Source organism: Taudactylus pleione, unplaced genomic scaffold, assembly GCF_031769625.1.
Source record: "Taudactylus pleione unplaced genomic scaffold, aTauple2 ptg000199l, whole genome shotgun sequence".
NCBI lineage: Eukaryota > Metazoa > Chordata > Amphibia > Anura > Myobatrachidae > Taudactylus > Taudactylus pleione.
Window position 1 is genome coordinate 7,379,249 of NW_028284601.1, and position 26,951 is coordinate 7,406,199.

Consider the following 26,951-nt stretch of genomic DNA (forward strand, 5'->3'; position numbering starts at 1 on the left):
TGTCGGTATACTGGCATCAGGATTCTGACTGCTGGCATCCCATACCCAACCCGAATGCTTGTTACAGGGCTGATAAAGGCATTTGAAGACATTAACAGCAGCTTTAGATAATAAATATAACATAACACAATTTATCTGTGTATTATACATATTGTAATTTTCAATGTTTACCGAGCAACAAGCTTTGAAAAATAACGAAGACAAGGAAGAGATCTTACCCTGATTGAGTAACAGAGCTAGAGAGATGGAAAAAGAAAAAAGTGAGAAGACAGAACAGAGGCATCAAACTTTACAAAATGTCAGAACCCCCACATCCTCCCCTGCGGTACCCCGCATTCACCCCTGCGACACCCCACATCCTCCCCTGCGGCACCCCACATTCACCCCTGCGGCACCCCACATCCTCCCCTGCGCAACCCACATTCACCCCTGCGCAACCCACATTCACCCCTGCGACACCCCACATACTCCCCTGCGGAACCCCGCATTCACCCGTGCAGCACCCTGCATTCACCCCTGCGGTACCCCGCATTTACCCTTGCGGAACCCCACATTCACCCCTGCGACACCCCACATACTCCCCTGCAGCAACCCACATTCACCCCTGCGACACCCCACATTCACCCCTGCGACACCCCACATCCTCCCCTGCGGCACCCCACATTCACCCCTGCGGCACCCCGCATTCACCCCTGCGGCACCCCGCATTCACCCCTGCGGCACCCCACATTCACCCCTGCGACACCCCACATACTTCCCTACGGAACCCCGCATTCACCCGTGCGGCACCCTGCATTCACCCCTGCATTCACCCCTGCGACACCCCACATACTCCCCTGCGGAACCCCGCATTCACCCCTGCGGCACCCCGCATTCACCCCTGCGACACCCCACATACTACCCTGTGGAACCCTACATTCACCCCTGCGACACCCCACATACTCCCCTGCAGCAACCCACATTCACCCCTGCGGCACCCCGCATTCACCCCTGCGGCACCCCGCATTCACCCCTGCGACACCCCACATACTTCCCTGCAGAACCCCACATTCACCCGTGCGGCACCCTGCATTCACCCCTGCGACACCCCACATACTCCCCTGCGGGACCCCGCATTCACCCCTGCAGCACCCTGCATTCACCCCTGCGGTACCCCGCATTCACCCCTGCAGCACCCCGCATTCACCCGTGCGGCACCCCGCATTCACCACTGCGACACCCCACATACTCCCCTGCGGCACCCCGCATTCACCCTTGCGGAACCCCACATTCACCCCTGCTGCACCCCACATAATCCCCTCCAGCAACCCGCATTCACCTGTGCGGCATCCCTCATTCACCCCTGCGGCACCCCACATTCAACCCTGCGGCACCCTGCATTCACCCATGCGGTACCCCGCATTCACCCCTGCAGCACCCATCACACTTCTCAGTGATAACACTGCCCACCTCAGAAGCTGAGTCCCGCCCTAATACAAGTTTGTATGCTCTTTGATCATGGTTCCACAGCTATACTGGATGCAATAGAGAAATGACCAACAGAATCTGACTGAATCCTATAGGTAACAGCAAAACTTTTCATTTTCTTAGAAGTAAATCTACCTATCTCGGGAAAATAGAATTCCCTAAATACCAGTAAATCCCTACCAAAATATCACGCTATTTAAACCAGTAAAAGCTGGGTTAAGGTGCGTACACATGGGACGATTTTCTGGACAACTCAACGATAACAATATCGTTCAGTCGTCGAAAAAATCGTCCAGTTTCAGCCCCAAAACAATGAACGATAACTACCAATGCGCGCTCCCGTTTGTAGTTGTGGTTATCGTCCATCGCCTGAACCTCCCATCCAACCTGACGATATTGTCAGGTTGAACATGTTTCGGGATGAGGGAGGGAGCACGGCACTGAGCTATTTCGTTCGAGCACACCCCTGCCGGGGACACACGGGACGATGCCGTTCATGGAGCGAATCGTCCCGTGTGTACGCACTTTTAGCTTTGATAACTTATGTGGCTGCACCTTGGTTACTCCAAGTATATATACTATCTACCATAGTGCTTTACATGATAACGCTATTTGGCAGCGATTTACTACAGTAAGGTTTTCCTAGGCAACAGATGAAGCATGTTGCTAGGCAAAAGTGTAATCATCTGCAAGTTGCTTAGCAACAGAGTAACTAAGGAAATTGATGCTTCCCATCCACTGCAGATGATATGAGCCGAATAAACCATTAGCAAATGCTGCCATAGATTTCCTAATTAAGAGACTATTTTTAGGAGACTCTGAATAACCTTTTCCCTGCCAGAGAGAGAAAGAGAGAGCTCCTTTATTATTGGGCTACTTTAGGTCTGTGTCACCTCTATAGGGCACTTGTGTGGTTGCAAGAGCTGGAGTCTAGACTGGGAGATGATGCTCGACATTGCTGACATACCTGAAATCCCACGTTTCATCCATCTGGGCTCCTCAAGAACCACATAAAAGTTCTCTTGTTTCTCGTATTCCTCGTCATCGACAATTTTGACCTGCAGGGTTTTTCTGGGGAGAGAAAGTGGAAAAGTATAAAGGAAATGCACTGGAAGCCAGCACTGGCAGATTTTCAGGCATCTCAAAAGCAGTATCTGACATACTGGGAATAAAGGAGACAGAAGTCACATGTTGGGTGGAATCAATGATTGTCCCCAGGACTCTTAAAGTTCCTCAATATTGCACAGGACAAAGGCCGCCATTTTTTAAAAACCAATATTCATAAGTAGGCAGCTTATCAATGTACTCGGAACCACTGGCTTGTGTGAAAATTAGTCATGATGTGCCTCAAGTACTGACACTAGTTGCTAAAGAATGATGAATATCGGGCCAGCCCACAAAATGGCCGCCTCCTCTTTGTGTAGGTGACAGATGCTCTTCAAATATTTGTTATGCTGAACCATAAGTTATGCCCCTTTCAGGCTTAAGATCTGGGAAATTTCCATGTCTATCAATCCGGCAAAATTCTAGGTCTCAGCCCAACCCTGGTAAAGAGCACAGTCGTGGACCTGGGACTTGGTCCTGGGTTGTTTGCATTCACGCGTAGGAAAGACCCGGGGCGATGCCTGTTCACATGCAAAAACATGTGTTTTTGGTCTCTATGTGAAAGGGGTGTTACTCACCCATGCTTGGGATAAAGCGTATCTACCCTTATGTTTTCCTATATTTCAGGGACTCTGGACCTCATTCAGAGTCGGTCAAAGCGGCCGCACGGTCGTACGCCACCGATGTTCGCTATACTGCGCATGCGTAAAGTTCGCAATGTACGTGCGCAAACTAGCCGCTACGATCAGAAGTTTCTCTCTCCTTGAGCACAGCCAGGTCGGTAGTTTGAGTGACAGATTGAGGCGTTTGTGGGTGGTAACAGGGGAAGGTGCTTGAAAACGGGGGAGTGTAGATCCGGACGCAGGCGTGCCTAATTATGCGAACGGCGTTTTATGGGAGTGCATACGGTTTATGGGAGTGCATAATTAACAAAGTAGCGTCATGGCACATGTGACATGGGAGGTTTTTACACTGACATGATCGTAGAGCTTAAGAGAGGGTATGGTCAACCTTAAGCTCTACGACCAGTTCCGATGGTTCTCGATGGTCACGATTAATCCTTATATGGCTGGAGATGACGTGTAATGCGTACGAGAAGGGGGCGTATTTTTTGGTATTCCGGCCGCTTCCTCCCCTTGGTCGGCCAGCAGCCGATCCGAACTTAGGGACGCAACTTGCGAGGGAATCATTTGCATATCCGGCCCCTTTTCCCGTACGACCGTGCGGCCGCTTCGACCCACTCTGAATGAGGTCCTCTGTTCCATTGATGTCTAGGGACTATAGTCAAGATGGTATAGTCCCTGTAAACAATACAGTATGTACATTTTCACTCATACTGTATGTATGATATAACCAATAGCCATCAATGGCCCTGATTCAGACCCACTCGCGAGCGGCTGTCCGCTCGCAAGTGGGTCGATGTTCTGCACTGAGCATGCGCACGACGGAGGGAGCTACGTCGTGCGCATGCGCCAGACGTGACGAGCGAAGGAAAGTCCTTCGCTCGTTGTGTCTGATCAAAGGGGGTGTGCTGTCGATGTTGATTGACAGCACGCCCCCTTTGGTGAGCATGCCGGGGGCGTGCCTCCCTGACGGGGGCGTTCCCACGGGAACGCCTCCCGTCAGAAGCCGGCCCACTGACATCACTAGTGATGTCAGTGGGAGTGATTTTGGCTCTGATAGAGCCAAAATCACTCCGGAGCTTGCGGTTGAAGGCCCTCATTCAGAGCCGTACGCTCTGAGCAGAGCGCACGCTCTGAATGAGGGCCGCCCTCCATAAAAATGGAGTGTCCTCCTGGACGCTCGTATAGCTGTGGGTCACCACCCACAGCCTATACGAGCGTGCAGTTTGATGGCCGCGATGGTCGTGACCATCGCGACCATCGAAACTGCGAGCCGGAGCCTGCGGTTGAGGTTTTCAACCGCAAGCTCCGGAGTGATTTTGGCTCTATCAGAGCCAAAATCACTCCCACTGACATCACTAGTGATGTCAGTGGGCCGGCTTCTGACGGGAGGCGTTCCCGTGGGAACGCCCCCGTCAGGGAGGCACGCCCCCGGCACGCCCACCAAAGGGGGCGTGCTGTCAATCAACATCGACAGCACGCCCCCTTTGATCAGACACAACGAGTGAAGGACTTTCCTTCGCTCGTCGCGTCTGGCGCATGCGCACGACGGAGCTCCCTCCGTCGTGCGCATGCTCAGTGCAGAACATCGACCCACTTGCGAGCGGACAGCCGCTCGCGAGTGGGTCTGAATCAGGGCCGAAAACCTCAACCGCAGGCTCCGGCTCGCAGTTTCGATGGTCGCGATGGTCACGACCATCGCGGCCATCAAACTGCACGCTCGTATAGGCTGTGGGTGGTGACCCACAGCTATACGAGCGTCCAGGAGGACGCTCCATTTTTATGGAGGGCGGCCCTCATTCAGAGCGTGCGCTCTGCTCAGAGCGTACGGCTCTGAATGAAGGCCAATAAGTCTTAATGATGCCTTGGTTTCACCAGGAATATATATTTTTTTCTGTTACTTTTTAGTGTATTCATACAGATTTTATGTTGCATTATGTAGGACTTGCTTTCATTTGCATATTTTAATTAATATTGTTTTATTGCATGTGCATTATACATGGTAAACAATAAAAAAGTGTTAAAAATAAAAAGTAAACATCCATTTATTTCTCTAATGCAGGCATGTCAAGCTCAAAATACCAACCGGGCCGAATATTCAAGGTCTTAGAGTGTGTGGGCCGCAAGAAAAGTCTTATATGCAATGTTGAAAGGGTTATTATTAAGAAAAACCAATGCAGTGCCCCCCTGTAGTAGTGTCTCTTATGCAATGCCCCCTGTATTAGAGCATCTTATGCAATGCCACTGTAGTTGTACCCATTATGCAATGCCCCCTGTATAAGAGCCCCTTATGCAATGCCCTCTATATTAGAGACCCTTATGCAGTGCCCCCAGTAGTGTCCATTATGCAGTGCCCCCAGTAGTGCCCCTGATGCAGTGCCCCCAGTAATGCCTTATGCAGTACCCCAGTAGTGCCCCTTATGCAATGCCCCCTGTATTAGAGTCACTTACGCAGTGCCCCCAGTAGTGTCATTATTCAGGGCCCCCAGTAGTGCCCCTTATGCAGTGCCCCCAGTAATGCCCCTTATGCAGTGCCCCTTATTCAATGCCCCCTGTATTAGAGCCCCTTACGCAGTGCCCCTTATGCAGTGCCCCCAGTAAAGCCCCTTATGCAGTGCCGCCAGTAGTGCCCCTTGTGCAAAGCCCCCTGTATTAGAGCCCCTTATGCAGTGCCCCCAGTAGTGGCCATTATGCAGCACCCTAGTAGTGCCCCTTATGCAGTGCCTCCATTTTTGCCCCTAGTAGTGCCCCAGTAATGCCCCTTATGTTGTGCCCCCAGTAATGCCCCTTATGTTGTGCCCCCTACCAGTATAGAACAGGCCCCACTCCCCTATACAGTACTTATCTCTCTTCATGCTGGCCGCTGGGCACCGCTCCCGCGTAGACGCTACCGCTGCCTGGATCTAACTAGATCCAGCAGGGCAGGCTCCTCTCATCACGGATGACGTCACCCGTGAACTGCATCACTGGGATTGCTGACCTCTGAAGCGATCAGAGGTTCCTTTAGTCTCTGATCGCTTCAGAGACTAGCGTTCCAAGTTTTAAACAGAGTACACACAAATATTATGTGGCCCAGCGACTGGGCCGCATACTATATGTATATGTATTTGGGCACACACTGTTGGGCCGCATAAAAGGTTTATTTGGGCCGCATGCCTGCTCTAATGGTTTATGCCATTAATGCAAGCTCAGGGAATTAACTGAACTATGTGCTCTTCACTTAAGGTCTTCCGCCCCTAAAGGACAGTGACTGTCTGCACTTGCAATATTCATCAGTATTTTGATCAGGCAAAACATTTTCCCATCATCTCCCGCCTCAACCACTGTAACCTCCCTCTATATGGTATTTCTCTCACACGGAGCAATAAGCCTGATTCAGAGATGCACGCAATGCCCGTCGCTGCTACAATTCCGTATACAGCGGACTTATGCTAATGACGTCTTGTGCACTGAGATGCCCATCTCCGGCGTCTAACACATACTTGACTACCTTTGTTGTCTCTTCCCCGGGACTTCCTCTCATCTGGCACTTCCCTCAACTATTCCCACTCTTATGCATTTTCTCCTCATCTCCCACCTGAATGACTGAAACTTCCTCTCATCTGGCACTTCCCTCATCTATTTCCACTCTTATGCATTCCCTCCTCATCTCCCCCCTGAATGACTGAAACTTCCTCTCATCTGGCACTTCCCTCATCTATTCCCACTCATGCATTCTCTCCTCCCACCTGAATGACTGAAACTTCCTCTCATCTGGTACTTCCCTCATCTATTCCCACTCTTATGCATTCTCTCCTCATCTCCCACCTGAATGACTGAAACTTCCTCTCATCTGTCACTTCCCTCATCTATTCCCACTCTTATGCATTCTCTCCTCATCTCCCACCTGAATGACTGAAACTTCCTCTCATCTGGCACTTCCCTCATCTATTCCCACTCTTATGCATTCTCTCCTCATCTCCCACCTGAATGACAGAAACTTCCTCTCATCTGGCACTTCCCTCATCTATTCCCACTCTTATGCATTCTCTCCTCATTTCCCACCTGAATGACTGAAACTTCCTCTCATCTGGCATTTCCCTCATCTATTCCCACTGTTAGGCATTCTCTCCTCATCTCCCACCAGAATGACTGAAACTTCCTCTCATCTGGCATTTCTCTCATCTATTCCCACTGTTAGGCATTCTCTCCTCATCTCCCACCTGAATGACTGAAACTTCCTCTCATCTGGCACTTCCCTCATCTATTCCCACTGTTATGCATTCTCTCCTCATCTCCCACCTGAATGACTGAAACTTCCTCTTATCTGGCACTTGCCTCATCTATTCCCACTCTTATGCATTCTCGCCTCATCTCCCACCCGAATGACTGAAACTTCCTCTCATCTGGCATTTCCCTCATCTATTCCTACTCTTATGCATTCTCTCCTCATCTCCCACCTGAATGACTGAAACTTCCTCTCATCTGGCACTTCCCTCATCTATTCCCACTCTTATGCATTCTCTCCTCATCTCCCACCTGAATGACTGAAACTTCCTCTCATCTGGCACTTCCCTCATCTATTCCCACTCTTATGCATTCTCGCCTCATCTCCCACCCGAATGACTGAAACTTCCTCTCATCTGGCATTTCCCTCATCTATTCCTACTCTTATGCATTCTCTCCTCATCTCCCACCTGAATGACTGAAACTTCCTCTCATCTGGCACTTCCCTCATCTATTCCCACTCTTATGCATTCTCTCCTCATCTCCCACCTGAATGACTGAAACTTCCTCTCATCTGGCACTTCCCTCATCTATTCCCACTCTTATGCATTCTCGCCTCATCTCCCACCCGAATGACTGAAACTTCCTCTCATCTGGCATTTCCCTCATCTATTCCTACTCTTATGCATTCTCTCCTCATCTCCCACCTGAATGACTGAAACTTCCTCTCATCTGGCACTTCCCTCATCTATTCCCACTCTTATGCATTCTCTCCTCATCTCCCACCTGAATGACTGAAACTTCCTCTCATCTGGCACTTCCCTCATCTATTCCCACTCTTATGCATTCTCTCCTCATTTCCCACCTGAATGACTGAAACTTCCTCTCATCTGGCATTTCCCTCATCTATTCCCACTCTTATGCATTCTCTCCTCATCTCCCACCTGAATGACTGAAACTTCCTCTCATCTGGCAGTTCCCTCATCTATTCCCACTCTTATGCATTCTCTCCTCAACTCCCACCTGAATGACTGAAACTTCCTCTCATCTGGCAGTTCCCTCATCTATTCCCACTCTTATGCATTCTCTCCTCATCTCCCACCTGAATGACTGAAACTTCCTCTCATCTGGCATTTCCCTCATCTATTCCCACTCTTATGCATTCTCTCCTCATCTCCCACCTGAATGACTGAAACTTCCTCTCATCTGGCACTTCCCTCATCTATTCCCACTCTTATGCATTCTCTCCTCATCTGTCACCTGAATGACTGAAACTTCCTCTCATCTGGCACTTCCCTCATCTATTCCCACTCTTATGCATTCTCTCCTCATCTCCCACCTGAATGACTGAAACTTCCTCTCATCTGGCATTTCCCTCATCTATTCCCACTCTTATGCATTCTCTCCTCATCTCCCACCTGAATGACTGAAACTTCCTCTCATCTGGCACTTCCCTCATCTATTCCCACTCTTATGCATTCTCTCCTCATCTTCCACCTGAATGACTGAAACTTCCTCTCATCTGGCAGTTCCCTCATCTATTCCCACTCTTATGCATTCTCTCCTCATTTCCCACCTGAATGACTGAAACTTCCTTTCATCTGGCACTTCCCTCATCTATTCCCACTCTTATGCATTCTCTCCTCATCTCCCACCTGAATGCCTGAAACTTCCTCTCATCTGGCACTTCCCTCATCTATTCCCACTCTTATGCATTCTCTCCTCATCTCCCACCTGAATGACTGAAACTTCCTCTCATCTGACACTTCCCTCATCTATTCCCACTCTTATGCATTCTCTCCTCATCTCCCACCTGAATGACTGAAACTTCCTCTCATCTGGCAGTTCCCTCATCTATTCCCACTGTTATGCATTCTCTCCTCATCTCCCACCTGAATGACTAAAACTTCCTCTCATCTGGCACTTCCCTCATCTAGTCCCACTCTTATGCATTCTCTCCTCATCTCCCACCTGAATGACTGAAACTTCCTCTCATCTGGCACTTCCCTCATCTGTTCCCACTCTTATGCATTCTCTCATCTCCCACATGAATGACTAAAACTTCCTCTCATCTGGCACTTCCCTCATCTATTCCCACTCTTATGCATTCTCTCCTTATCTCCCACCTGAATGACTAAAACTTTCTCTCATCTGGCATTTCCCTCATCTATTCCCACTCTTATGCATTCTCTCCTCATCTCCCACCTGAATGACTGAAACTTCCTCTCATCTGGCACTTCCCTCATCTGTTCCCACTCTTATGCATTCTCTCATCTCCCACATGAATGACTAAAACTTCCTCTCATCTGGCACTTCCCTCATCTATTCCCACTCTTATGCATTCTCTCCTTATCTCCCACCTGAATGACTAAAACTTTCTCTCATCTGGCATTTCCCTCATCTATTCCCACTGTTATGCATTCTCTCCTCATCTCCCACTTGAATGACTGAAACTTCCTCTCATCTGGCACTTCCCTCATCTATTCCCAGTCTTATGCATTCTCTCATCTCCCACCTGAATGACTGAAACATCCTCTCATCTTGCATTTCCCTCATCTATTCCCACTGTTATGCACTTTCTCCTCATCTCCCACCTGAATGACTGAAACTTCCTCTCATCTGGCACTTCCCTCATCTATTCCCACTCTTATGCATTCTCTCCTCATCTCCCACCTGAATGACTGAAACTTCCTTTTATCTGGCATTTCCTTCATCTATTCCCACTCTTATGCATTCTCTCCTCATCTCCCACCTGAATGACTGAAACTTCCTCTCATCTGGCATTTCCCTCAGATATTCCCACTCTTATGCATTCTCTAATCATCTCCCACCTGAATTATAAAACTTCCTCTCATCTGGCACTTCCCTCATCTATTCCCACTCTTATGCATTCTCTCCTCATCTACCACCTGAATGACTAAAACTTCCTCTCATCTGGCACTTCCCTCATCTATTCCCACTCTTATGTATTCTCTCCTCATCTCCCACCTGAATGACTGAAACTTCCTCTCATCTGGCACTTGCCTCATCTATTCCCACTCTTATGCATTCTCTCCTCATCTCCCACCTGAATGACTGAAACTTCCTCTCATCTGGCACTTCCCTCATCTATTCCCACTCTTATGCATTCTCTCCTCATCTCCCACCTGAATGACTGAAACTTCCTCTCATCTATTCCCACTCTTATGCATTCTCTCCTCATCTCCCACCTGAATGACTGAAACTTCCTATCATCTGGCATTTCCCTCATCTATTCCCACTCCAATCAGCAACACAACTCCATACACGCTTTCCTTATATCTTCCAGAACACACTACAAATTACGGTCACCAACAAAGCCCCAAATAGCGCCAGCTTTTCATACAGAACCAACATACAGTAATACACTACATCATCTCCCTCACACCTTGTTAGATCAGCCCAAGACCTGCATTTCCCCATCTCTGTGATAACTACCTGCCACCCACTCTCACCTACTCAACAAACTCAAACTTCCCATCTGTGCTTATGTATACGTCCCTGTTTTCCCCACCATCCAGCGCTGTGGTGTCTTACAAATCAGGAACGCTAATAATATTCATAAGAATGCATCAATTCGCTGGTAACTAGTGACTTTACTGGTACATGAAGACCAGGTGTGGGGGTGGGGGGCACTGTTCCTCTAGGGTCTCTAAATAATATTTTATTCCTCCTAAGCAAGGCGAGTTATATTGCATCGGCTGTCCATGCTGGTAAATGTTTTGAAAATGCAGTTAGTCTGATGAATAAGGTTTTGCTGGATAACCCATCTACTTATATTTTACTAAATGTTTATTTAAAAATGTCTCTCACTTCCATTCCCATCCATCATTAATAGACATTACAAGCCTAACCTCGTTCGAACCTTGTTAATGAAGAGGTGGTTTTAGAGTAAGAGAAGGCTGCAGGTCTTGGGATATAGAAAGAGACAGCATGATAAATGGGAGGTTGGAGAGAAGATGGCAGAGAGTAGGGAAATGTGTGAGGGTCTCCGGGGAGAATAGTGATGATAATGAGTTTCTCTACCAACACCCAAAGGCAAGGAGTAGAAGCGTGAGGGGGGTTGCGTAGAGAAGTAGAGTTTGCCAATGAATAATTTAGACCCTAGATTCATGGAGTGCTGTCCCTCGAGGTCATGGGAGCACTCTATCAAAAGCATCACTCTCTCTATCGTCTAATAAAAGGTCCATTACTAAGGCAGAACCCAGAAAACTCTGTCCCAGGAGAGGCAGGGGAGGGAAATAGGGTCTTTATGTTCATGCCCTCGCTTCCAAAGGTTCTGTATATTATCTTGTGCATTGTGGGACTGATGGGAGAAGACAGCTCCGGGAAGGGGTCGTTGATATACCAATATTAAAGATATCACACCCTGGGTGAAACGGATCATTTAGAATATGACCTTTGCCCCCAGTCACAAAAAATTTTCATCAATGTGTCGGAGAGCGATACTGACTAATCTCTAAAAATTGTTACCATATAATTATTATCACATAAAGGCGCACTGAGGGCCTGATTCAGAGGCGCACGCTATTTGCGTGCGCTCATTCTAAATCAGGGCGTCCCTATTTTTTTTAGTTCTGGCCTCCAGGCCACTTGCACAGCTGTGGGTGACCACCCGCAGCTTTTGCGAGCGGCCTGGCGATGGTCGCGATTATCGCGACCATCGGCATTGCGAGGAGACCCTTGTGGTAGGGTCTCAGCACTCGCAGTGCCAAGTGGACTTCCAGCTCTAATAGAGCCAGATGTCCACTACTGACATCACGAGTGATGTCAGTAGGGCCGCTCACAAACGGCAGGCGTTCCTCCGTTTGTACAGCCCCCTCCCCCCTACCCGCCTGCAAAACGGGGCGAGCTGTTGATCAACATCGACAGCCGCCCCGTTTTGCTGCGAGATCCGGAGCGAGTGCTAGTTTCACTCACTCCGGGGCTCACGTGCGCACTGGTCCACCATCGACCCGCTTGCGAGCGCTATGCGCTAACGAGCGGGTCTGAATCAGGCCCTGAGTACATGCACATTGTGGGTCTTTTCTCCACATTTGTTTATTAAACAATAAATAAGTAGAAATGAGAATCTTCCTCAAAAAAGCAGCAGAAGGCAAAGTGAGAAACAAACAACATACAAAACAACATACAAAACAACATACAAAACAACATACAAAGGAAAACTCTAATGAGGTAGAACAACAACATGGCTACTCAGGACCCAATGCCGAGATGATGGCACAAATTGCGTATAATTTATGCTGAAGCTACCCATACACGGGAATAGCCCGTGTTCCTAGCAACTCAGGGCCAGAGTTACACGCTAATGCAAACGCCTTTGCGAATTTTGCTGCTTAGCTATTGCTAGAATATGCTAATACATCAGCAGGGGGAATTTGTATTGAGTCGCCCGCCGAAGCCCTCTCAGCTGTCCGCAACTGAGTACACAAACGCAGCATTGGACGCAGATCCTGAAAACATCGACCCCTCGAGTGAGCCTATGGCCACTCAGTATGAAAGTGGTAACTGAGACGCCGGAGCTTTGTTCTCTGCGTGCGCGATCGCAAACGCTGGCTAGTACATGCCGAGGAAACGGCCCCGGCATGCCCGCGTTTTGGCCGGAACTCCTTGTAACCACCATCAAACCGGTCCCTTCCCGTTAATCAATTGCGAGCGAATCCCCACAGCAAGCGCAAGCACAATTAATTTGCAGAGCGTGCGCAATGCGGCTGTGGCGCATGCGCAAACCACCGATAATCGATAAACGCCGTGAACATCAGCCCTGAATCAAGCCCTTAACGCATATTAGGCCAGACCATAAACAATGTGTATATTGGACGGGTACAAATTAAAAAAAAAAAAAAAAAATGATAATAAAATAAAGTAAATGGAACTAAACACATTCCGGTTTACAATACATGTTATGAATTCACTGACAAAGATCAGGGACTGCTCTATACCTTACAACCTTGCAGCTTTTTAGTGTGGTCTTGTTGTGACAATTGTTTTATTTTTTGTTTGCACTGTTGTTGTGTCCTGCTGATTGTGGGCCTGATTCAGACCCGCTAGCTAGATGCGTTCGCACGCAGCCATCAGCTATGTCTTAGCGTGCGATTGAGATGTGTGTTGACGTCCACCAGCCTGTCACGATTCCCACTTTCCCTTAGTAACGCACATCATCTCCAAGAAGTGTATGAAACAATCGGTAACATCGAGTAACATCGGAACCATACGCAGCACTTGTGGCTGACCATACCCTACCGCAAGCACTGCGAGTGCTGCAGTGTGTAATTCAGCCATGTGACGTGTATTATGACGCTGCGTCTTAATTATGCACGCCCCTGAAACGGCGTTCAGACGCACGGACAAGCCTGCGTTCGCACCACCACACCCCCGTTTCCATTGACCACCCCTTCACCACCCACAAACGGCTCGTCCTGTCACTCATTCTAGTGAGGAGTCTTTGTACAGGGTGCGAACGATTCCCGATCGCATGGACTACTTTTCGCACGCGTACTTTGCAAACATCGTCAGGCTACGTGCGAACGCTGCCTAGCGAGCGGGTCTGAATCAGGCCGTGTCTGTGAGCATTCTGTGAATATGTCTCCTGGAGGCAGTTTGAGCGAAGGAAGCAGATCTTTCATTTGTGTTTCCCAGACGCCCACACAAACGCCCACGCATCCTGAGCACGCTGCTTTCCCTGCGAGGTTGGGCCTCTTACTTGGACATTACATTGGATTTGGTGGAGGTGAAATGGCATCGTATGTTGGGATGGTGCTAATCTCGGCATTGTGGTGCCAGAGAGGAATGATTTTGTCATGGGGTGTCTGAGGTACAGCAGAGATATTATTATGCAAGTCTAACTCCACAGGTAAAGGAACGCTGAGCATTGCTGTTGTTGTGAAGGCTTGTGGGAGCTGCGTCGCCTTCATCTATCAATCTGATTTAATTACATTTGTATCAGGTCTTTTTGAGTATGTTTATTTGTCTGGCTTTATGGCAACTTCTTATACTTCTCAAAGGCAGGATTCATATGGGCTCCATTTTAACGACACAAAGTTGTTTGATTTTATTTTAAGCTTTGCATCATGTTACCTAAATGCAAATAATTGTTCTGGGATGAACAATTATTCATGCAGATGAATCATTTACCAGGAGCCAGTAAAGCATAAAGGGCCAATAGATAAAGCCTGATTGTACACGATCATCCAATCCAGTGCTACCACTCGCTACGCACCCCAACTTGAATGATCCGGTGATCGGGAACTGAAGGTGACTGGGGTGTGGTCTCGTGATAGGGGGCGTGGCTTCACGGGAAATGCTGTACCCATGAGCCAATGCCCCTGTTTAAGTCACAATGGCGTCATGCCCAGTGCTCCGGGAGCTGCTGGACATGACCCCAGTCCCTCTCCCCTGTGAATAGATGAAGTGGTCATGCACACAACATATATTCTCCGCTTGCTCTGAAAAGTGGCAGGTGAGAGGGGGACTCCCTACCTCCACCCCACTGCAGGACACTGTGGTACGTTGGATTGGACGGCTGGACAGCGCCCGAAATGCAGAAATGTCCCCGCAAAAATCAGGACAGTTACAGGTATGCCTCTTGAGTTGTGAAATCAGCCTAACCCCAATCAGTACTCTGCAACCACCTCCTGCCTGAGGAAGCAGACGTAGGATCTGAGAAACATATTGCTAGGTATTCATTATTACAATCCTCCACTCATTCATTTCTCCTTTTTCTACTTTTAAGATTTGGAATTATCTTTGCTTTATTTATTTATTTTTTGAAATTTTATATATTTTAAATTTTTATTAAACAGAAATTTTTATTAAACAGAAATTGTTGTAGACCTTTTTATCATATACAGATTAAGAAATAAAATTACTGTTTTACAAAGAAATTAGTCTATGTCCACAATTATTTTTGGACTGGGTATAAGGACCCATAGTATTATACCGACGGACATCGGGATGAGAAAATGAATGTCCAAGGCGTATAATATATCCCATTGAAGGTGAGTACACTGCATATTGTGTAAAATCTTGGATTGGGTAAATTGATCTGTACCATGGAGGCTTGTTGTATGCATTTCCCCATTTACAACACTATGGGCCTGATTCAGAGCCGGTCGCTATTTGCGGTCGTTCGTTCAGCAAAAAGGGATGGCTATTCAAATGAACCGTTCGCTCTTTGCGGTCTGTTGACGCCTCTATGTCTGAACGAGCGAACAAAACTTGCGGTTGTAATTTTGAAAAAAATGCCCCCAGGCCGCTCGCACCATACGTCATGTCCGCTATTTATTAGATTAATCGAGTACATCGAACAGCGTATGAACTGCTCGCTATTCTTGGGGCTGGTGTTTGCTACCACAAATTTGCAAGCAGTTCTGGCTATAAAATAACCCAGTGACGTGGTCAATGACGCTCCAGTATTAATTATGCACACCCATAAAACGCCCGTTTTGACCTTTAAGCACGCCTGCGTTCTGATTTCCACTCCCCGTTTTCAAGCACCTTCCCCTGTTACCACCCACATACGCCTCCTCCTGTCACTCATATTAGCAGGCATTCGCTATTTAGCGAACAAACGATTTTCGGCCGCACTGACTGGTTCGCGCATGCGTATAACGATCCGTACGCATGTGCAGTTGGGCAAACATCGCTCGGAGCGAACGAGCGGCCGGTTACGAGCGGCTCTGAATCAGGCCCTATGTGTGGGAGGAATTGAAGACCTCACCTTAAAGGCCAGTGTTGCATTTTGCAACCACCGCAGGACCACGGTGAACATTGGGTCCAAAGTCTACAACTCACTTCTAAAGGGTGAGTTTATATCAGCCTTTCACGATTTCTAAAACATTGTTACGGTTTTACACTATATATTTTCTATTTCTTTTTCATATATTTTTTGGAGAGAAATACCAAAAAGAAAAGTTTATCATTAGATCACAGGAAGCGCTGGAACCACTTCACAATACAACCACCTCCTGTGCCACATGTATATGCTGACGATGATGATTTTCTGCCCACACAATAACCAACCACAAATGTCAACCATAAAAATTCCAACACACCAACAAGGGGACAGATCGGTGGGAAATAGGGATGGCCATCAACCATTGATATCAATCATTGATGGTTAACTGCCGATGGTTGATGGTTTTACCATCGATGGCAGACCACTGATGGATCTGAGTGGGAACTGATGGATATATTTTTTTTTTGACCGGTCTGAGCTTTGCCCCGCCCCTGGTGGTTGCTAAGCCCCACCCCTATTTTTATTGGCCCACAGCCCGCCATGCCCCCCAGCAGCTGTAGCCATCGAGGGGTGCAAACTATTGATGGTTCACCACAGATGGTTTTTGTGCCATTGATGGTAATCACCAATGGACCCATTGATGTTAACTATCGATGGACATCCCACCGATGACCATTCCTAGAGGGAAAACCTCACTGCATCAGGAATAAATAGAAAGTAAGGTCCTCCATAGCATATATAACTTCAGCTAGTCACCTCCCCTAGGCATCCTATTGGCTAACACCTAGTCATGCTGGAGAGACTCCATACCTTAAACCACTCCTTCCCATTAACCAAACTACCACAGTACAATCACACAATCATTAGAACTACACAATACCATACTGCCCATGATAAAAAATCCCAAACTATGTCATTTATTATCCTCAGGATAATACGCTTACCTCTCAACTGCCCCGCTTTATTACAGTGCTGAGGCCAGTGTCTGCGTCTACCAACGCAGTTTTACTGGCCACGGCAGTGCAGCTGAGGCGGCCAATCTGAACAGCCTTAGGCTTATTCAGATGGCCGATGCTACAAACATCTCGTCTGATGGTCACGATGTTGATCCGATCCTGTGTCTTCGTACGCAAGTATTGAGTCTGAAATACTGGCTAGAGACGTCTTTTGTCCTCAGACGTTTCCTTCAGTATTGGCATTTAGCATATATGCACACAGCAGCTGCTCTGAAAAAGCGTACATCTCTGAATGTGGTCCAGTGTCCACCTCTGAATTTGGCCCTGAATCCCTGTGTAAGTATTAAATTGATGATGATCACCGCTGCAGGACTGTCTCTGATTGGACGAAAGTGGCTAAAACACACTCATTAGTGCACATAGAGCAAAACTGCTGCAACTCTGGGCCTGATTCAGACCCGGTCGCGAGCGCTGAGCGCTCGCAACCGGGTCGATAGTGGCCCAGAGCGCATGCGCACGAAGGAGCCGGCTCCGTCGTGCGCATGCACGAGACCCGGATTGCTTGTTCATTTAGCATTTCAGGTGCACTTGTGATCTTATTAGAGTATCCGCACTATGGGCCTGATTCAGCTAGGATCGTATTGCGATTCCGCACACAATCGGACGATTGTTACATTATGTGCATGTGTATACATCGCAATGCGTGTGCGCAAACACTCCGCTGTGATCAGGACTGCGATCGCAGTGACTACGCAGACCATCGCAGAGTGATTGACAGGAAGCAGAGTGATTGGGGGTGCTGAGATGGTGATGGGGGGGTGGTCGGCCGAACGCAAGCATACCAGTGCGTTTGAATGCCCTTACAGGGGCGTGCATTAATTAGCCATTGCGATGCCATACGTAGCTTGGGCTGTCACTGTGTGCGATGAGGTTAGCAATTTCTGAGGAAGGTCAGACCTTGTGCAAGTGTGCGTGAGGCTCCGATGGTACTCTATGTTACCGATGCTTTCGCAGTCTTGCTAAGTATTATGGATGTATGTAAGGTAAGGGGGACGTCCTTATGTTAGACTGTGTATTGCATTGCGATTAAAATCATTAGCATATCATCGCAGTGAGACTGCGTATGTAATCGCTATTGCGAACGCAATAGCGATCCTTGCTGAATCAGGCCTGATATGAGCATTTAATGTAATGTGCAATAATTGTGCACTGTGAAACCACACCTCCAGTCACATTCCAGGCGCATCTGACAAAAGTTAAGTGCACGCGGAGGGAGCCGCCATTGCTGAGTTGGTTATACAACCAACTCTTAATAGGACGCAAAACTGTAACTTTTTTTTATTATTCAGACTAATATTACAAAGACATTTGCGGCCATAACTCTGTACAGTGATATGGGATTAGCGATGAGGGATTAGCAATGAGAACATGGTAACATTTAAATAAACTTCGACACAAAAATGTTTAGTAAGGACGCAGCAATAGCTCTGTATTTTAGAAAAGTTTCATCCGCTCAGAGAAGCATTGGGGACTGTAGAGCGTTAATCTGTACTCTGACATGAAAACAAGGAGACCAAATGGGATATTTTTAGAAATATATTAATTATATATACTGTTGCACGCACCATATGGCAACATCATTGCTATGGATAAAAGGCCACCAGGGTGGGTAATTAAGAAAGTAATTTATTTTAAACTAGAAGAAACTGAAAATGAATTATACAGGAAATGTAGCAAAATACTCATATAGGACGAAAATCAACTATAAGAGCAACTAAGGAAAAATGATTGTAGAAGAGAAAGACGGTCACCAGTCGTTGTGCATCTTTAGACGCAGTCACTGATGCGACACACCCGCGTCTGGCTAGCCACACCCCTATTACCTCCCCGAAATGCCCACCGATATTGTAAGTCTCTGCGTGATCGGTAACCATCGGGACTCAAATTCATCTGCAGATTGAAAATATCGCCCGCTTGCGTGTATTACCGACATAGCGTGCACCTCTGAATCAGGCCCACTAATCGGCGGGTTTGAAGTAATTACAAACCCTCCGGAACCTGCTGCGAATTGACGTCAGGTTGTATTCCAAAAACGTGGTGGGCCTGATTCAGAGGTGAGCGCTATTGCAGACGCGATTGCAACTTTTTGTGGAGTCGCAGCGTAGTCAGCCTTCCCCTTGTACACTATCGTGCGTCGGGCTGTGCAAGCCCTGAGACGCCTACTGTCAATGCCTGTGGACGTTGCAACTCCCCCATCATGTGCACCATCGACCCTTGCAGCAGCCTATGGCAGGCGCAGTGTCTCTTTTTGAAATTTGCCTGAATTTGGCCTCTGTGTCTGAGAATACAGACAGTGTCACTGACACACAGGCGACACTCCCATAACCCCATGAGATGGCCTTTTTTGCATACACATCAGGCCACCTCCCAGTCACCATCCGTTTTTTATTCTTCTACTGGTAAAAACATCAATTGCTAATCCGCCGCTGTGCGCATTAAGATGCACCACCGGCTGCACCATCGGACATTGAACTGCGACACGTCCGTGTCTGGCTAGCCACCCCTGTTACCACCCAGAAATGGTCAATGAAATTGCCTATCTCTCCATCTACATTCGTTCTGCGGCTCCCAGCGGTTACCATCGGGACGCGTGTGCAGGCTGATGACATTTGCCGCTAGCATGCGGCACTGACACTGCTTGCACATCTGAATCAGGCCCTGTATGTATGTTTTTTGCCAAATCCTTTCATTCTCCCATTACATTGCTTCTGTGTGTTGGCAATTAGACAGTACAGTAGATATGTGGCTCTAAATGTCTGCATTTCATATTATTTATCATAATTTTATCCCAACATCCTCTTCTTACAATAATTTCCCTGCCACAGGCTATACTTTCCTACTCTTCCGGAACTTGTGGGAGACACCCGAATTTTCCAGTAGCCCCCCACCCGCACTCCCAGAGGAGTGTCCCGATCTCCCGCATCCCACTAATTTCCTAGTATAGTGGGCAGGATGGGAAGATAATTGCCAGGAATAGCGGCTCCGTATGGAGGTGGTGCGGCTAAATGACGCGGCAGTTTGCCATGACGAAGACGGGGCCTAAAGGCATAGGAGCCCAACACCCGCCCCCCAAAGTGGCCAAATGCTTCTCCTCTCTGGGCTTCTCTCGGAGACGACATATAGAAAAGTTGGCAGGTACTGTATATCAGAGACGCACACGCCAGAGAGGAGTTAGGGGCTGATTCTCAGTCACACCCTGTTGCGACCACTTCAGTGTCTTTTGCTGTAGTTGCATCTATGACTTCATGCTTATGCTAGTATCAGCCTTGCCAACGCCATACAAGCGTGCGTCTTGACTGTGCATGGACTGAGATTCCCGCATTGTGCGTACTTAGGTGCCACCATCGGACGCACCATACAAACTTGCACCAGACGCATGCTGGGTGCAGAATCTCCGTCACTGGAGTATGGCCTTCGATGAAAGCTATTAAGTTTCTGTGTTCACAACCAGTTATTCTACACACCTGCGACACTCCCATAACATGCCCCATAGACGGTGCATCTCCGTGCATCCCAGTCACCGCCCAGGAAAGCCTGATACATTTCCAATACATTCCTGAGACCATGCGTCTCAATCGCTATTGCAGCTGTGCACACACGCCGTGGGACGCATGCGCTGTGCAACTTTTAAGCAACTTAGACCCGTGCACAGTTGAATACCATCGATCATTATCAAGAATATTGGCATTGCGTGCAACCCAGAAATAAGGCCATTAGTCAGATGTCATTTTAATGACCCATAAGTGTTAGGAAATCAGGACACCCACACACACACGAGGAGAGCGCGAGCCACTGCACAATAAAATGCGCCAAAAATAATGTGCAGCTTTAAGGGCCTCATTCAGAGGCGGTCGGAGGATGCAAGCGGTCGCTCAGAAACTGGGCGGCCGCTTGCATCCTGACCGCCCGCCTCTGTTGCGGTCGTTAGGCTGTGGGTTAACACCCACAGCTCTAACGACCGCTCGGGTGATGGTCGCGATGGTCAGGTCGCGGGCTTACGACGAGACCCTAGGGTAGGGTCTCACTTGTCGTAAGCCCCGGTGAGCTTCTGGCTCTGTCAGAGCCGGAAGCTCTCCACTGACATCACTAGTGATGTCAATGGTGCCTCCCCCAAACGGTAGGTGTTCCCATGGGAACGCCTCCGTTTGGGCTGCCACCCCCCCGGCCCGCCTTCCAAACGGGGCGAGCTGTCAATCAACATTGACAGCTCGCCCCCTTTGGAAAGAGACCCGCTACGACCAGCGCTGTCGGTCGTAGCGGGTCTCACGCATGCGCACGAAGGAGCCGGCTCCCTCGTGCCCATGCGCACTGGCAAAACATCGAGGCGGCCGTACGGTCGTAGACCGTACGGCCGCCTCTGAATAAGGTCCTAAATCCCTATAGATTGTAAGCTTACGAGCAGGGCCTTCATACATATATACTGTATCGGTGTGTTACTACCCAGTTTTGTTCTATTTATGTGTCCAATTGTAAAGCGCAACGGAATATGCTGCGCTATATAAGAAACTGTTAATAAATAAATAAACTCCCATTGATTTGCAAAATTAATGCCTTGGGGGTATATTTACTAAAGTGCAGGTTTTTAGAAGTGGAGATGTTGCCCTTATCAGATTCTACTTAACATTTATCAAGCACCTTCTAGAAGATAATAGCTAGAATCTGATTGGTTGCTATAGGCAACATCTCCACTTCTAAAAACCCGCAGCTTAGTAAATATACCCCCTTATCTTCCTGTAAGTGCTGCTATGACAAATGGTATTTAAACTCCCCATGATGCTTAACTTGATACTGCATTTATTTATCTACTAGTTAGCAGCCAGCCAGAGGGCAAAACACGTGAATCCCCGCATAGAGGTGAGGAGCAGCATTAGTTTTACATATATATGTACAGGGCTGCCAAGAGCCGGGCCGGGCTCGGGTGAAGGGGGCATGGCCTAACCACAGGATGCGTGGCCACGCTCCCTTAAGAAAACAAGAAAAGACAAAAAAAACATTGTTGCAGTGCCTCTCAGCCCAGCGTATATCCAGAGGGGAGGGGCACGATCAAGATGATCGCTCCCTCCCCCCAGGCAGTCTCCCTTTCCAGCCCAGCACACAGCAGAGTGTGCTGGGCTACTCAGCTGACAGGGAGGAGGGGGGTGGCCTGCATCGGACCCGGGCACCTCCAGCAAGCCCGGGCCTGGGAAATTATTACCTGCCTCCTCCCCTCTCTGCGCCACGGTATAGGTATACAACATATATCTCTGTATAAAGCCTTAAGCACACTTCTGGTCTCTGCCCAAAACACAGAGGGCCTGATTCAGAGCCGGACGCTATTTGCGGATGCTCGTTCTGAAAAAGGAGCCGGATATTTAAATTAAGCGCTCGCTCTTTGTGGTCTGTTGACGCCTCTATGTCGAACGAAACATGCGCTCTCTATTTTGTAAAGACGCCCCCTGGCCGCTCACATCATACGTCATCTCCGCTATTTATTAGATTAATCGAGTTCATCGAAAGGCGTATGAACTGCTCGCAGTGCTTGTGGTAGCATTTTCCTACCGCAATCATGCGAGCAGTTCAGGCTAAAAGACAACCAAGTGACGTGGTCGATGACGCTGCTTTGTTAATTATGCACACCCTTAAAACGCCCGTTTTGACCGTGTGGCACGCCTGCGTTCGGATCTCCACTCCCCGTTTTCAAGCACCTTCCCCTGTTACCACCCACAAACGCCTCATTCTGTCACTCAAATTAGCAGGCATTCGCTATTTTGCGAGCACACGATTTCCGTCCGCACTGACTGGTTCGCGCATGCACATTACAACCCATACGCATGCGCAGATGTGCGAACATCGCTCGGAACGAACGAGCAGCCGCTTACAAGCGGCTTTGAATCAGGCCCAGAGAGGCCACATAACATAATACAATACAATATAATATTATACACCATGGCCCCATGTGCAGTGCAGGGTGAGGACGGGTCACAGACATGTACATACATAGATACACTGTACATGCACCACAGAGATGATACATTGTATCACGGACCCGCCTGTTACTGTCACCCTGCTCGCTGCTGCTAGGTAATTATCTGAATGAGCCAAAGCCACACTGTGCAGGCGCAGTGAGAGAAGTAGTCAGCGTATGAGGGAGGTAACATAGGTGGCTACAGAAACTCAGGCGTGTCAGCACCTTTTTCTGGGTGTGCCCTAGTGAGGCCTTGCAAATTCATACACAGCTGCAGAGGCCTCGGAGTCTTAGGAGAGACCCCCATTCTGAAACAGCATAGGCTTATGGTGCATACACAGTTACACACGGTCAGATTGTTCTTCAGATCTGAACGATAACGATTTAAAAAATCGTACGATCGTTCATATCTGAAAGAAAAATCTGAAATGTGTGCAACGATGAACCATGCGCGTTCCCGTTTGTCAGATAACGATATCGGACATCTGATGTGTTTGCAGTCAGTTTTGTACGATTTCCATTCATTTTAATACAGTCTGAAATCGTTCAATCGTTTGCAAATCGTTCAATCGTCCAGTCGTTCAATCGTTCATCTGACATATCTGACCGTGTGTATGCACCTTCACTCAGGTTCGATGTGCAACCGATGTGTTTGCTTTTGTAGGTAAGCGATGGATGTGAGACCCAGACAGTCTCTGTGCACAAGATGGCGGCTGTGTCAGTAGCATATTTTTGCAAGTCCTCTGTGTACGGGGTCGCAGCAGGGAAGGGGCATTTCGTGCATCTCTGAATCAAGCTCATTCTGGGTAGACAACCAGGAAACACCGAATATTACCGACAATTACTAAGATATAATTCCATCTTTCTTCTGACATTGCACAAGAAGATGAGCATAGCGTGACCAGGCGGCTATTATAACATTATCATTATCTGCCTGTCTCAGGCGATACAGAGATTTGTCCACCGTGTCTTCTGTACCAGGATTCCTGCTAACAAGACTCTGGGTCTCATTCAGACCCGCCCGCGAGCGCTGGACGCTCGCAAGCGGGTCGATGGTACCCAAATGCGCATGCGCACGACGGAGGGAGCTCCGTCGTGCGCATGCGTGAGACCTGGCGAGCGACGAGGAAGCCGTCGCTCGGGGTCTCGCACCAAAGGGGGCGTGCTGTCGATGTTGATTGACAGCACGCCCCCTTTGGTGGGCGTGCCGGGGGCGTGGCTGACAGACGGAGGCGTTCCCATGGGAACGCTTACCGTCTGGGGCCGGCCCCACTGACATCACTAGTGATGTCAGTGGGAGTGATTTTGGCTCTGATAGAGCCAAAATCACTCCAGGGCTTGCGGCAACGAGACCCTACTGCAGGGTCTCGTCGCAAGCCCGATGGTCGTGATGGTCTTGACCATCGCGACCATCATCATGGACGCTCGCATAAGCTGTGGGTGGTAACCCACAGCTATGCGAGCGTCCAAGAGGCCGCTCCAAGAATAGGTAGGAGGGCCCTGATTCAGAGCGAGAGCTCTGGTCAGAGCGTCCGGCTCTGAATCAGGCCCTCTGTAAAATCCACAGATTGTGGCACAGGGGAGTGGGGACAATGGAAATATGAAGCGTAATGGCATAGGAGGGTAGGGGAATCGGGAGTGGTTGGGAGACAGGCAGAGTATACGACAGTCAGATTTAGAAGCAGTGTTGTAAAGATAGACAATTAGAGTATGATGAATACAGTACAAAAGAGACAGAGGGGTAAATTTGCTAAACGCCACTTTTCAAAGCCCCTGCATCTTCTGCAGTTTTGGCCGCTGGAGTTAAAGAGGCCTTAAAATTAAATCATACTTGTCTACTGTCCTGGAATGGCAGGGAGGCTCCCGAAAATCAAGTGGTTCTCCCACCCTCCCGGAAGAGTAGGCGATTCTCCAGGAGACCACAGCTGTCCACTTACCGTAGAGGTCGCACCCCTCCCAACCGTCGCAATTTCAGTGGGACAGTCACGTTTTTTGTGCACTGTCCCGCTGTTCCACGCACGGGCCAAAGTGTCCTGTGGGTGATCGGGAGGTTGGGGACCCCCACCGCCGCAGCTCTGCTTTGCTAAATGGATGTCCATTCAGTGCTGGGAGATGGCTAGGGGCAGCCCAGCTGCTGACGGAGTGCTGGGCTTGCCCCCAGCCTGACGTAAAATGGGAGGTGTGCCATAAGGACACGCCCCCAAGTGACGTCACCTAGGGGCATGGCCTATGGAAATTAGACCACACCCTTTTTTAGGAGTAACAGGTGCCGTCTCGTTGTTGCACAGAGCGCGGCTTAGCAGGGGAAAGTGGGTGGTCCAGCCAGCCGCTGACGCGATTCATGCTGAATCGTGTCATTGTGGCCCTGCACCCTGCTTCACAATGCTGACAATCACGGTATTGTATACCAGGGAGCGGGGCCACAATGACACAGTCATGTCATCACATATAAGAATACAGGACTGCCCTAAAATAGTGTAATACACTGCGTTCCATAAAACGAGGGGAGAAATAGGAAGGGGGGGGGGGTGCTAGAAAAGTGAGTGGAGGAAAGTGTATTTGAAGGATTGGAGATATCGCCCAGTCATTTCCTTAGACTACAAGAGTAATGCTGATCGCTACTCAATGGCACAAAGTGATGGGTTACACCCGATTCTCCAGGTACTGCTTCTGAGGGGTGGGTTGTCTTTCAGCATAACAATGCCTCTATCCGTAGAGCATGTGCGACTGCCCAGTGGTTATACATATGTCACAGCCTCCTCAGGTATCAGGTCTGAACCCAACTAAATGTAGTACACTCTGGAACGAGTTCCAGCATTTATAACTACAGGGAATCACTTGAGCGACTTCTGTGTTGGAAGGAAGGTGCCTCATCCTTTCTGCACCAATTCCAGAAATATATAAACTCAATGCCACAGTGCAAACAGAGCGTACTGGTTGCCTGTGGTGGCCCAATGCCCTATTATGTGACTTCGTATTGATGTTTACATTTTTTTATCAACTACCTATAGGTCATAGGTGCTCAATATGCAGATAGGGCAGTAACTAGGGGTGGCCGAGCAGTTCCGCTGCCCAGGGCCTATGGTGTGGTGCCGTTGCTCTCCCGCAGCAACAACATTTGGCTTACGATTCTCTGGGCGCTAAATCAAACTTACCTACTCTCACGGAATGGCCAGGTAATCTCACAAAAAACGTGTGGCGCTCCCGGCCGCCTGGAAGAGGGGGCTAGTCACCCGAAACCAGTCGCCAACTGCCCATTTACCACGTGAAGTTGGCAGCTATAGACACAATTAGTGCTGAATCGCATACTCGTGGTCCGACCCCGTGCTTCACAATGCTGGTACTAGCAGTATTATGTAGTGGGGGGCAGGGCCGCGATAACAAAATTGCCCACTTTGCCACGACAAGCCTTCCCGCTGAGCCAACCTGGCTGCCCCACCTGGAGGGGACAGCCAGTAAGTTGGCAAGTATGTGCGAAGCTCCTTCCTGATCCCGTCATCCCTGCAGCCTTGTCGTGATGGAATGACACCACATGCGCAGGGCGGGCAGAGGCGGAATATCTCTCATGCATGTTGCCTGCAATCAGATATAGGTAGAAACCAGGGCTGAAATACTACTGCTCTATTTCTCTCCTGGTGCCCCCTAGTAGCTGTGCCACAGGGTAACAAGTCTCCCAAGTCCCAACCCCCCGGGGCCACGGTGCAATCAATTATCCATCAGAGCGGTCAGTTTGGCAGTGAATAAGAGGAATTGGGGCAGATGCATGAAGCTGTGGTAAGTGATAAAGTGCAGAGTGATAAACGACCAACCAATCCGCTCCCACCTGTCATTTTTCA

The 26,951-nt window shown here is 48.7% G+C and overlaps 1 protein-coding gene across 1 annotated transcript in view; it reads right to left on the minus strand.

Annotated features, from left to right (window-relative positions):
- The window catches only part of SLC8A2 (solute carrier family 8 member A2), a 143,220-nt gene that overhangs the window by 20,492 nt on the left and 95,777 nt on the right, over window positions 1-26,951 (minus strand). Inside the window, exons 3-4 of the mRNA XM_088477085.1 lie at window positions 2,435-2,538; window positions 219-236 (exon numbers count right to left, since the gene is read on the minus strand). Of these exons, the coding sequence (XP_088333211.1) occupies window positions 219-236; window positions 2,435-2,538 (122 nt within the window). The remainder of the gene's footprint in view (window positions 1-218; window positions 237-2,434; window positions 2,539-26,951) is intronic.